Source organism: Crotalus tigris, unplaced genomic scaffold (assembly GCF_016545835.1).
Source record: "Crotalus tigris isolate CLP2741 ecotype Arizona unplaced genomic scaffold, ASM1654583v1 scf7180000019222.88723, whole genome shotgun sequence".
In the NCBI taxonomy this organism is placed as follows: domain Eukaryota; kingdom Metazoa; phylum Chordata; class Lepidosauria; order Squamata; family Viperidae; genus Crotalus; species Crotalus tigris.
In genome coordinates, this window is record NW_024097443.1 from 1 (window position 1) to 13,644 (window position 13,644).

Below are 13,644 nucleotides of genomic sequence, written 5' to 3' on the forward strand. Positions count from 1 at the left end.
CTCATAAACTTTCACGGAAAATAGAAATGGTAGCTAGTTGCAGCTCAGGGCTCCCTTGGGCCAGAAAAAGAGATCAAGAGAATCTGGGGTTATGGGCAGAATCCTGGGTAAAAGAGATCTAGATGACAAAAGGGAACATTTTGATAAATCAATAGAGGGAATCGGTTGCATTTACTGTGGTAACCATTTTGTGTGACTGCCCACAATGTGTTTGCAAAAATCTACAGGCACTCACCCAACCCCCCAAAAGCTGAAATAGTCCTATTCTACTATATCCCATTTCTTGATGTCTTTCTTGATGGCCACATCAATCATGAATGGTGTTGAGTGAGAAGTCTTCAAGATGTCTTCTAGGGCAAGGTTCTGCAACCTTGACAACTTTAAGACTGGTGGACTTCAGCTCCCAGAATTCCTCAGCCAGCTATGCTGGCTGAGGAATTCTGGGAGCTGAAGTCCACAAATCTTAAAGTTGTGAAGGTTGTAGACCCTGTTCTAGGGCTTGTTTTCTCCACAAGACTTCAAAGAAAGCCACTGAGTTTTGACTTTAAAACTGAAATGGCACTCTGGGGCTATGAAGTACCCAGCCAGTCTTCAGAATCCAGTTGAGTCAGTACAGCATTGTGCTAAGCATCTGGTACCAGATGTTGACAAATTGATGAAACATTGCGACATTACAACTTAGAGCCCGCCTTTCAAAACCTTTCACCCTGATTCTTGACACAAAAACATAAGTTATGGAATTTTCATTGGGATGTTGCGAGACATGTTTCATCATTTACCCCTTTTACTGCCACACCCCCTACCCTTCACACTCATCTACGAGCTGTGAGGAAAGTTGCAAAGTCTTATCCTGATTGGTTAGTTATGTCTAAAGAGGACAGTATTTAGGATAGGATAACCCAGAAGTCTCCAGTCTCCTTTAGACTGTTGGGCATGTTTGAAATATTTCAAATTTGACATTGGACTGTTAAATTTCAGCCACTTTCTAAGGCTGCGGGCACCTTAGAAAATGATTGCTAGTATTAAAGTGGAAGATGCACTAGCTGTAGTAAATCACAAAGCACCTATTTGCCACTTATGATCTCCTCCTCCTCCTCTTCTCCTTCTCCCTCTCCCCCCTCCTCCTCCTCCTCCTCCTCTTCTTCTTCTTCTTCTTCTTCTTCTTCTTCTTCTTCTTCTTCTTCTTCTTCTTCTTCTTCTTCTTCTTCTTCTTCTTCCTTCTTCTTCTTCTTCTTCTTCTTCCTCTCTCTCTTCTTCTTCTTCTTCTTCTTCTTCTTCTTCTTCTTCTTCTTCTTCTTCTTCTTCTTCTTCTTCTTCTTCTTCTTCTTCTTCTTCTTCTTCTTCTTCTTCTTCTTCTTCTTCTTCTTCTTCTTCTTCTTCTTCTTCTTCTTCTTCTTCTTCCTCCTCCTCCTCCTCCTCCTCCTCCTCCTCCTCCTCCTCCTCCTCCTCTGCTCCTCCTCCTCCTCTGGGTCTCTGCTGGCTACCAGAGAAAATGACACTAATGCCCACGGACATCATGCCACCCATTTATAGTCCAACCAGAAATTGCTTGACTCCTCAAATCCTGATTTTATCAAGGAGCAGCATCAAACACATTGTTTAGAATTGCCATTTTGATTCTTTGCAGGATTTGCAACAGCTACTAAGCAAAATTGAATCTAAGCTGCTTCCCCCTGTTCTACTGTTGAAGGTCAGACCACCCAAACCTCTTTCAGGTTAGAAACCTTCTCAACTCTTTCTTGTTTTCTCAACTTTTGTACTTCACTGTGCAAAAGGTTCTGGGAGAGAACCTGACATAGTTAGCAACACCATTGCTGACACAAGCCTTCCTAATCTTGTCTAAGAGGCTGGGTCAATGATGTTGATTCTTATTACTATATTATTATAATTGTTGATAACGACTTTTTTTTTAAATAATGGGGTAATGAAATATTTATATTAGTTGGACTGAGATCTGAAAAAAAGGCTTCATTCTTTAGGGGGGAAAAAATGAAGCAGAGCTAAGTTGTTATGAAAGACCTTGTTCCACAAAGCTGATTTGTTGCACCGCCTAAAGCTGCACCAAGAGGAACAAGTGTCTTTAAACACTACTACCTCCAATGTTCTCAAGAGAAAGAGAGGGAAAAAATGTTATTTTTCAGGAACTGCTACCTGTGCATTGGGCGTCGGCAAATGGATCCCCTTGTGGTCATCAGTATATGGAACTGCATACTTATTTCTCAAGGTGCTACTCTATGTATTTGCCTATGTTTCTTAGCCTTAGCCATTTTGAGATAGGCGGACTTCAACTCCCAGAATCCCTCAGCCAGCAGCACGTATGGATTTCAGCTCCCAGAATTCTGGGAGTTGAAGTTCACCCATCTTAAGGTTGCCAAAGTTGAGAAATAAGGCTTAGAAATAAGCCTCCCTGTAATTCCTTGGCATTTTAACTCCAAGGGCTTTCAACCTGAGCCTCTTACTTAATTAGTTCACCTATTTCTTTTTTTCTAAAAGTCCAAGGATTATCGCTCCCTCATATTAAAGATAAAGAAACAAAACAAGCAGAAGCAAATTTCAAGGGGATTGGATTGAGGGAGAAGGGGGCTCTCTTAACACCGTTGCGGATGTGTTGAAATTCCAGTAAGCGCATTCAGGAGCCCGTTCGAGGCTATAATGAAGAGCGATGAAGGCAACGTCATTGGCCTGGGCTACAACACCTTGATCAGAGAGTGCCAGATGGAATGTCTGCAAGAGATTTTCAACAGCAAGTTCCAACAGTATCTGGAGATAGAGGATGATCTGGAGAGCAAAGAGGAAACACTTAGGTAAGCAGAGGAAAAGATCTGCTTCGGCTGTTGATTTCCAGTTGCATTGTTTAGGGCAGAGGTCCCCAACCGTTTGAGCACCAGCGACCACCGGTTCTGTGGAGAGAGGTTTTTCCACGGACCGGAGGGTGCATGTTTTTGTGTACTGCCTGCATCCCGCAGATGGGGGATGTCGTGGCCCAGTACTGGTCCACAGACCGGGGGTTGGGGACCCCTGGTTTAGAGTATATAATCATACCATGTAATTCTGTTGCTGAGATGAAGCTGGTAAGGTGTAGGAAACCTGGTTTCCTAAGATGATTTGATAACATTTTTCTGATTTTTATAATAGCCTTCCCATTGTTTTTCCAGTCATTTTGGCCATCAGGATTTCAACCGTAATAGATTTGGAGGGAACCAGCTTACAGAAGGCTACTTATATGTGCATTTTAATTGGAAGATAGCAATAGCACTTAGACTTATATACCACTTCACAGTGCTTTACAGGCCTCTCTAAGTGGTTTATAGAGTCAGCATCTTGCCCCCAACAATCTGGATCCTCATTTTACCAGCTTTGGAAGAATGGAAGGTTGAGTCAACCTTGAGCTGGTTAGGATTGAACTCCTGGCAGTGAGCAGTGAATTAGTCTGCAATACTGCATTCTAACCACAGCACCTCCATGGCTCCCCCTCCTTTTTTTTAAATACTTTTTTTAAAAAACAATTTGAGTGACATACAAGTAACCCTAATAAATAACACTCCTCTAAACCATTGTTGCTGGCTTTCTTAAACTGTTACTGGCTTCCTTGAAATCTCGTGATAATGTGTGTGTTTTCACGAATTGTCATCTCTGTCTATTTTAGTTGTGCAAAATTCCATTTTCACTTATCTGGCCGCACCTTTCAAACTGGAACGGAATTAAAAGCTGAGGCAGGTAATTTCCCCGCTCTGGGCAGGACCCTGAATTGTCTTGACGAAACTCCTTCAGCAGAATTATAGTATGAATACGAACACAAATCAACATGTTTAGACCCAGGAGTCTGCACTCTGTGGGTGGGATCTTAACTTGCGCGTTTCTTTCCTGATTCTCATTTTCCCATGGTCCTTCCAAAGGAAAGAATAGGGGGTGGGAAAATAAAATCCTTTGCCTTTTAATTTTTTTCTCAGGACCTTATATCTCTGTGATCCCTTGGTTTTGTTTACATTTTCTAGATATGCCTGTCGCCTTCAGTGTTCACTGGAGCAACAGTCACAATCTTTGCTTCTATTTCCTGAGTCGTCCACCCAAGGAAAAACCTGGTAATGCTACTGTGGAGTCTCTTACAAGAGTTTTCTGAAGTTTTTATGTGCATTTCAGACTTCCTGGTGATATATTTCAGACTCGTCAAGATATAATCCTCTGTACAAACTGTTTTATTGGGGGGGACTGAAATTCAACAGCCAAATCCTGGTATCAGATCATATTTCATAAAAGTAAAAAAGAGTGCAGGACATCTGAGTCATAAGAATTTGGCACTGGGAGTTGCCCCATGATTTTAGCTCCATTTATTTGCAAAACAAAACAAAACACAAACAAAGTCTAAACATGTGTATAGTTTTCGGTCTTGAATAAGCAGCTTTAGGCATGCTGCTTTTAAAATTAGTCACCTGAAAAAACTCTCTTTTCCAAAACATACTTTTGAGATTACACATTTTGCTAAGTGTAGTTTGTTTTCACCCTAGTTGCGCTGAATATGCTGCGGTTGGTTAGATTTGTGCAACATTCTTAGCCATAAATTGCAGTGACTGGGTTCACATGACACATTAAGGGGAAACTAAAGTCACTTCATGAGGGTTTAGCACTGTGTGTATTTAGCTTCTGGGTCAGACAGTTGGCCCATCTCACTCAAAGCTCATAAATGCTGAAACACATAATCCAGCATCACCGTGGGACCCAGGGTTGCCAGTTTCTGTAGTAATTTGATAGAGTATGGATTCTGTTTATTCCTATGTGTAGTTCTATGAATCAAAAGGAAGGAGGTGGAGAATCTGGAGGGGTGCTTAGCAGAAGACAATGTTCTTTCCCTACTATGGGGCCCATCTCTCATACGATTCTCTGTTCTTTCTAGATTCTGATCCCAAGCCAGATATTCTTTGGCCATGTGCTGCTCCGATTGTATATTCAACTGTCAGCCCTTGTTCGTCTTACTTCGCCTTTGCCTGTGAAGATAGGGTTATTACTTTGTGGGACACATCAGTTGGTGAGCGTTTTCCCTATCAGCTCGGGAAAGTTAGATAAAAGGAGAATTCCCACCCTGAAATTTTATCACGGTGGCAAACCACTTCTCTTAAACCAAGAGTTTTCTAAGTGATGGGCCAGGACTTCACTCCTTAAATAAGCTGAGTACCATTTTCTTCTTCTACTTCCATATAACTAAGCATCTTATTTTATCACACGCATACCCCAAATTACATTTGGTTGGAAACCTTGTGGGGGAGGTTGGACTTTAATTACCTAAATATTTAGGAGATTGTCCAATTCTAGAAGACTTTGGACAGTATGCAACATGGGCTGGGCTTGTAATGTAAGAAGAAGCCCGTGGCATTTTTGCGTCACTTAGGCTAGTACCTACTCTCTACTAATTTCTGCAGAAAGTTGACTCTGGCATAGTGAAGTAAACTGTTAGGAGAGCCTTGATAAAGAGGAGCCTACTACCCTCCATCTCCATTTGTGCTTTTCTAGGGTTTCCATTCTCTGCCATGGTGCTTCCCGAAAACTACGTTGCACGAAACATTCAATTCATGCCACGTTTACTACCATCCAGAGAGAAGACGTCTTGCTGTAGTAAGGATCCTGCCCATACCATGGTGCAGCTTTTGGTGCTGTGCACAGATGGGTCACTTCACCTGCTCACATCGGGGACCAAAGAATTTAGGTCCAAGTTATTAGGAATCAGGTGAGGCAGCCCACATAAAGGTCCAGAACATTTGAGGAAATGGGGATGATCTCCACAAGCGGCATTCTCTGGCCCTGATTTTCCCTGAAGAAGAAATACAGGCTATCTTGCCAACTACCGCAACGTAATTGTGTTCGTGACAAAAAGGCATTGCATTTTATTGCTTTTAGGGATGTCCATTGGCACAACCAGCCAAGATTGGAAATGTCCTTATTTGAAAAGAGTGTAGGCAATTGGAATCCACTGTAGTTGCAAAGCTTGGGTGTTTCTTGAAACCATTTAAGAATGCTGTTGATTCTTAATTCATTCTATTTATCCAAGAAAACAGATCAGAATTTAAGAGAGAGGATTGGGAAAACAAAGAATAATTATGAGAGGGCAGATGCACGAGAGTCATGCAGATGCTAAGAAAAGAATTTGTCCATTAAAGAAGGTGGACCCGCACAAACACAACTCAGAGAACTGGTTTTAGAATTTTTTTTTACCCTTCTTCCACCCTTTTCCATGATCTGTTTTCCCTAATTCCACACTATCGAATGACACCTTCTTGGAGATTCAATGGTACTGTAATATTGAATTTTTTCTTTAAAAAAAAAAGGCCAAATGGTTTTGGGATGGGATTTTTTTCCAGGCCAACATGACTCTCTCTTTTTTTTTTTTTAACAAGACGGAAATTGAATCTTTCTAGAATTTTTAAGGGAATTTCTGGTGCCATTCTAGAATGTTATTGTGCAAGCCTGAGGGCTAATACTATATTCTGTGTAAAAAAAATGAACTCTGCGCACTAGACCGGTTTGTCGAACAAGTTGAAATAGGGTTGGTGGGCAATGCACAATAAATCCCATTAGTCTTTATGGTCATTTTAGATCAGAATCAAAGAAGGACTGAACACAGTTCTCTTAAACAGTTGTATGACTTACAACTCTCTTGGTCATTAATAGGCTTTTCTGAAGATACTAAGTGAAAAAAAGTACATAAAGTCACTTTTTTAATAGGCCTGAGGTTCCTGATCAGACCATCAGTGGTGTGGCAACCATTCCAACTTTGCCTGATGCGGTGAGTGCCATATTGTTACTTCCTAAAAATTTCTCGTCTCTCTCCAAATCCAAGAAACCTGAAGGTGGGAGATCAAGGGAGAGGTGCTTAGAGATGAAATTAAATGCTATAACACAACACCCCATGAGTGTGTGGAAGTCATGAGTGCATGTCCTTTTTCTTTCTCCCAGGTGCTGATTTTCTTCTGGATTGGCGTCATTAATCTGATGGATACCACGACCGATGAGATCATTTGCCAATTCATGGTGCCACCTTCCTACAAAGTTGCATCCCCTTGGCAGCCCGTTTTTTCCATGGATACAAATGGCAGGTGGTTGGCCGTCCAAGGTAAGGCGTTCTGGAAAGGCACACCTACACCCGAACACGTAAGGAGAGGCAGGGTTCCTCTTTTAAGCAACGTCTTGAATTTCTTCAATGATTTCCTCAGCTCTCAAATTTTGGCTCACCTTCAACTTCTCCTTCTCCTTCTCCTTCTCCTTCTCCTTCTCCTTCTCCTTCTCCTTTAGAAGAGCTTGTTAGATCCTACTGGTATCATCCTTGGAGCACTTCCACAGTGCCATCATTTTATAAAGCTGTCATGGTTCCGAAAGAAGAAGCTCTTCAAAAAACTTTGAGGCATTGTTTACCTTAAAGAATCTTTAATTTGCAATATAGCTCCTGACAATGAGAACAATTAACCAGTGGAACAGCCTGCCTCCAGAAGCAGTAAATGCTCCAACACTGGAAGTTTTTAAGAAGAGACTGGACGGCCATTTGTCCGAAATGGTGTAGGGTTTCCTGCCTGAGCAGGGGGTTGGACTAGATGACCTCCAAGATCCCTTCCAACTTTACTACTCTTACTATTACTACTAGCTTCAGCACAGTACATAGAGAAGCCAAAATCTAAAATTCTCCTCCCCCAAACACACAGTATCTAAGCATAATTCACTCCTTCATTTAACAGTCATTAATCACATTCTCCAATTAGTTTGAAGTGTGAACTTACCCTCCCATTATCTCCTCTTATTACAACTAACCTTGAAGAATACTCTACTGAGATATTGTTATAGCTAACTAGTCCCCAAGCACATTCTTCTCCCTTCCCTCCAGCACCATCTAATATTTACTCTAAAGGTAATACACAGAAAATGTCTGCATCTTTATATATTGTCAAGCAAGAACATTTGATGTTAGCAGCATTGACATAAGCATTTTGAAGGCGATTAACAATCGTTTCCACGTTTGTCGGCCTCAGAGCCCTGAGCAGGACAGGTGGCTTAATTTGTCTTGCTTGATTTCTCTCTTAATTCTAATTCTGCCGCTTGATTAATCAATCTAAGGTGGACCTTTTAAAATAGGAAGGCTATAAATAATCTCTAACCCTAACCTTTCAACTACAGGGGAGTCTAAGGCTGGTAAAGCGGAAATGGAAACCATCTTTATTTATGACTTCAGCACATATTCTTTCATGGAAACGTTTGCTGCAAAAGCTGAGAATCTACCTGCTGCCTTTCCAGAATTGCCCTGGGACAAACGTTGTGATCTTTTCTTAAATAACAAGTAAGTCGACAGCCGCATTTCCTATTTTTTTAGAAACGAGACCGACCTTTTTTTCATGGAGGACTGCTCTTTTTTTTTAAACCAAGCAAAATTATCATTCTGAAAGGTCGAATTAAATATATTGAAAGAAGGCACCGTAGGTGTATCTAATCTCTTTAATTTTGTTACCTATGAGTTTTTTTTTTTTGCTGTGGTTTTGATTACATTTTGGTCTGGCCCATTTACTTTTTCTGGAATGCAGCCCCTGGCCAAAATCAGTACTGGCCTCCCAAAAGCTTCTTTAGATCTTAGAAAAGATCTTTACCGTTTTTAGCTGAACTCTTCTTCGAGTCCTAGTTATTCCGGGGGGAAGAAAAAAAAACAAACTACAACTATCACAGTACTTTCCTGAAATGTGCACTTTATCCATAGAATCACTAGATGGCAATATGATGTGTGCAGTGAATTTACGACTGGTTAGCTAGATTAAACTTAGAAGATGAGTAAGAGATAGGTGCTGCTTTGAACAAATGAGGATGATGATGTTTAATTCCAGTGGGGCTTATTTAGCTTCATCTTGGCTCGTATGTGACTCTGGACTATAACCCTACAATCATAGTCCAGCAAATAATGGCTTGCCACAGTGGCCAAACTGAGTGACTCTTGGTTTGTCTAGCCCAATGCTATCTACAGTGGCATCTATCAGTTTTGAGTATGGGACCTGACTTAACTCTTTTGATTGGAACTGTCAGAGCAGAGTTGGGACCTGCAGGATCAAGGCACTTGTTTGTGTTCAAACGCCATTTCTGCTCCCAGTGCCACGATATTTCCTGCTTTGCTCAGCGTTAGTTCTTTTACCATAAATGGTCTGTGGGAAGTTCATTCCCACATACCATTACAGCTACCTTTGGGGTTGAGTCCGTTCTACCAACTCTTCACACTCCAAACAGAGGGAGCTTGCCAGGAATTGAACCAGAGGAGTAAGAACCGTTTGGTGGAACACATTCCCAACATGCTACCCTAATACTCTTTAGCAGGAGCAGCTGTTAAGAGCAATGTCCTATTTTGAGAGTTATTTTGTCGATCTATTTGCAAAGGCTGCTAAAATCCTATATATCTGGAAGCACTGTGAAAACTTAAAAGTGCCATATAAATCCAGGAGTAACTGTCTGGGAGCCGGGGAACCCAGTTACAAATAATTTACTCCCCAGGCAATGAGGGGAACAAAAACCCGAACCCAAACCAAAGGGAGCTGGAATCACTATTTGTGTCTCTTGGCTAGTTTGCAGAGGCTGTCCACAATTAGCCAACAGATGCCAGAATGCTGGAGCCAGCTGCAGGAATATGCAGCCAGCTTGAAGAGGAAGATGTTTGGTGAAGTGAACGTGCAGCAAGAGTTCAGGTTGGTTTCTGTTCTTTGTCACCCCCAGAGACAGATGCTGAATCATAATTGCTTTGACCAACCCAGGACAGATGTTCTTTGTGTTCCCTATCGCAAAGATGCTCTGCGGATATTTTTCATGTCAGCTCAGGAAACAGGGCTAATATCAGGCGACAGAGAATTGTACCCCAAAATATTTGGATGGTAACAGAATGAGTTCCCTATTTCTATACCTATCTCCTTCATTACCTGGGTTAAAAAGCGACTGTGTTACCTTTGCCCCGCCATGTTTAAAGGCATGTTGGTTGGCTACACGCCAAGTTTAAAGGCACTTAACCCAACCCAGCTTTTTTTTGGGGGAAATGAAATGAAAAAGATGAATTACCTAACCACTGGGTGAATTTTTAACAGTCAGAATTTTCATCAGTGCTGACATGGGAATCACTGGAGTTGTTAAGCTAGTAACAACTAGCTTAACAGTTAAGCTTCTCCATTGACTTCATTTGTCGTGATCATGTAACCCTGGGACACTGCAACCATCATAAATATGAGTCAGTCACCAAGCGTCTGAATTTTGATCACATGATCATGGAGATGCTGCAACGGTCCTAAGTGTGAAAATAAGTCACTCTTTTCCAGAGCCATGGTAACTTTGAACGGTCACTAAACAAATGTTGTAGATCGAGGACTACCTAATTAAAACAGGTTTTGAACAGGGTAGCTTTTGCAAATACTCAGATTACGATTATTTGCAAAAGTCCTGTTAGTGTTTATCCTGTATATATGCTGTGCTATATTATGGAATCATCGTTGATGTGGCAAGCTTCCATTTCAAAAGTTGTCCCTGACGTGCTCCCCTAAATCAAACATTGTCCAGCGAGAAGAAAAATGTAAAAGTAGACTTTCTGCTCAAACCTACCAATCTTGCTGGGTGAAGACTGCATTCAAAGATTTCAATCAAAGGCCGTTTGAACAAATCAGATTTTACTTCTGAATTCATAGGGATAAAAAAAAACAAAATGCCCCTAAATAAGTCCAGCAATGGATGAGTTTTTGTGCAGCCGTACAAAAGCAACCTCCCCAAATCAGACTGCCTTTCTGAATCCATTAAGCTGACTGAGATCCCTCAGTTTTTCCATGGGGGGGTGGGGGAAATGAGGCTTTCCTTTGCTTTTTAGACTACATGAAGCCCGTTTTAGAAGGTACGCTATAATTTTATTTCCCACCTACAAAGGAGGGCAAAATTGTGCTGCCAAATTTCGGCCAACTGTGCCACAGAATTCTGGGGAGGATTCTGAGGGCCACAAAAATGTGTTGGGGAGCAGGTTATCTACCCTAGCAATACGTTGTCCATTTTGAACCATACCTCTTGATAGGCCTTCTGTTGAAGGGCAGACAATCACTCAGCGGTGGAAAAGTAAAGTAAAAAAAAAATGTACTTAGGAATCATGTCTGCTGATATCTAGAATCCTGTCCATTTGCCTTTTGTTATAATACTTTCTACCATTATGTTGTTTCTGAGATCATAAAAACGAGTTCTCTTATAGCAGTTCTTCTCTGTTTTAGCTTTTTTCCTGGGACTAGCGAAGAAGTATTACATGTTGACCCGGAACCTGAAATACCATCAACCTAAGCAGCAACTTTGCCATCTGATTCCATTTTTGGACACTTTTAAATAGCATCTGGTTTCTTGCAAGCCATTATTTCATTTAAAAGGAAGGAACAAGGTCAGAAACCAAGTATGGAAGAATTAACATGGGAATGGAGCCTCCAGTTGCCTTTGGAGGCTCAAAGAGTAATCTCTATTATATACTTCAGAGTATGAGAAGACAGCAGGGGATAGGGACCAAATGCCTTGGAGGTCTATGATGCTAAGAAACATACAAGAAATTTATACCAAAATACTTGTTTCTCCTCCTTTTGCATCCGTTCAGACGGATCTTAAGCCTGCAGATAAAGCCTTCGTTTGGTTATTATTATTATTATTAATTTTAAAAGCAAGATGGACCTGAACAATAGATGTCATTACTACTCTTTTTTTTTTACAAATAAACATAGCACTTACTTTGACAATATTGGAACTATCTGGAAATGAAAGACTCTGGTGTGATCCAATTCTAATTTCAGTTTGGCTGGGTAGAGGTGCCACTTTTTCCCCATCGACGGTGACAGATTTTTCCCAAGACAATAGAGAGCATTCTTCAATATCCCTAAGAATCATCATCCATTAGGAGGATCAGATGTAACAGCAGATCACGGTGAGCAAATGAGGAGAAACCTGGGGGGTCTTTTTCCTTTCCTTCTGCACATCACAATTCCATTACTTGGCTTCTGTTCAATGTAACCCTGAAATCATACTGCTGATTCGCAAAACATGTTAAGTTATAATGTGGCTTGTCTGTGGCTCAACGTTTTTTTGTTTTGTTTTGTTTTGTTTTGTGAATCCAGCCATTATTGTTTCTGAATCACTGGCTAGCTCAGCGAGTTTGACAAACCCAGCAAATAGAAAACCAGTTATAATCTGGGCTGGTAAAGAGTGATCTGCTCTCGCCTAGCGGAGTTTTATCAAAATAAAGCAGCAAATTATCATTTGAATTCATACACACCTGAAATAAGTAACTTCTTGCTCAGTGCTTTTTTGTACTTTTGGTATGAAGGTTTTGTCTGAACTATTACTTGTTTGGGGGTGGGGTGTGAGTGGGGAAATGTTTCAGAAAGCTTTTGTGTGTGTGTGTGCATCTGCCTTCATCTGGTTGTAGATTTGCAACAGCTGTCCATTAGGTTGGAGATTATTAGAGGCTGCTATTCAATAAACAGAATTTTAGCTGCTCGGCAGTCCACAAGAGAGCACTCGTGCAACACATCCCAATTCTATGCTTCCTTCAAGAGCCTAGCTTCGTTACAGGCCAAATGGACCTCAGCAACATCTTTTGGGGGAATTAAATGGGAACGCCTAGGATAAAACAGGACTGGCTTCATCCTATTACATCAGCCTGTCCCACCCAGCCAGGCAGAGAAGATATATTGCAGAGTTAAAGCACAGGTCCCCAGCCTTTTGGGCACCAGGGACCGGTTCCGTGAAAAGAGGTTTTTCCGCGGACCAGAGGGAGCGTGATTTTGTGTGCTGCCTGCATCCCGCGGATGGGGCTTTGCTTGTTTGTGCGACCGATTGCTGGCATGCCTTGGCCCAGTACTGGTCCACGGACCGGGGGTGGGGACCCCTGAGTTAAAGAACTCTGACTGGTGGGGTCTAGGAAGAGAACTTTCTCTGCCATTGTCCCCACCCTGTGAAATATTCCAGTCCCTCCAGAGGGGAGGCAGGCCTCCACTCTCCTGATCTTCCAGAAAAGGGTTAAAACAGGGCTCTGCAGCCTTGCATAGGGAACCCAAAAGAGCATGCAGTTGTGGAGTTCGTTGGTGCTATGAGAGTCCTCCCAACTAATTCTTAATAGCACTTAATTATTCTTGCCTTCTGTTTTAAAAAAAACAAACTGAACACTTTAATTTTTAATATACTGTTTTTATATTTTAATGTTTTATCATACAGCCACCCAGAGTCCCCTCTTTGTGGGAGATGGGTGGTTGAGGATTGCAATAAATAAATATTACGGTCGTGGGTACTCCATCTCTGGAGGGATTTAAGAAGAGACTGGAGAGCCATTTGTTTGAAATGATAAAGGCTCCCCTACTTAAGCAGAGGGTTGGGCTAGAAGACCTCCAAGATCCCTTACAACTCTGTTATTCCGTAATATCCATCAATACGGAAAGCTCCAGTTTACTGCTCTGCCTGTATGTTTCCTTTATCTTTTCTCTCTTTCAGGATTACACTGTTATTTATATAATTGGCCTTGCATTGCTTCTTCCATTGGTTATTTCTGCACGTTTGGAAAAACAAGCAAATCTATGCCTAATGATGGAACAAGGAACCTACAACACCACTCCATCTTCTGTCTAAATTTTACCTGCCACA

General features: G+C 41.5%; 1 protein-coding gene across 1 annotated transcript; it reads left to right on the forward strand.

Annotated features, from left to right (window-relative positions):
• The first annotated feature begins 1,632 nt into the window (after positions 1-1,632).
• LOC120316072 (WD repeat-containing protein 93-like) lies at positions 1,633-12,225 on the forward strand. The gene is made up of 11 exons (XM_039361255.1): positions 1,633-1,715; positions 2,621-2,804; positions 3,647-3,717; positions 3,996-4,082; positions 4,892-5,023; positions 5,506-5,719; positions 6,715-6,775; positions 6,946-7,102; positions 8,155-8,314; positions 9,576-9,695; positions 11,241-12,225. Exons 2-11 carry the CDS (start codon positions 2,653-2,655, stop codon positions 11,305-11,307), a joined length of 1,221 nt encoding a protein of 406 aa, XP_039217189.1. The 5' UTR covers positions 1,633-1,715; positions 2,621-2,652; the 3' UTR covers positions 11,308-12,225.
• The last annotated feature ends 1,419 nt before the right edge of the window (positions 12,226-13,644 follow it).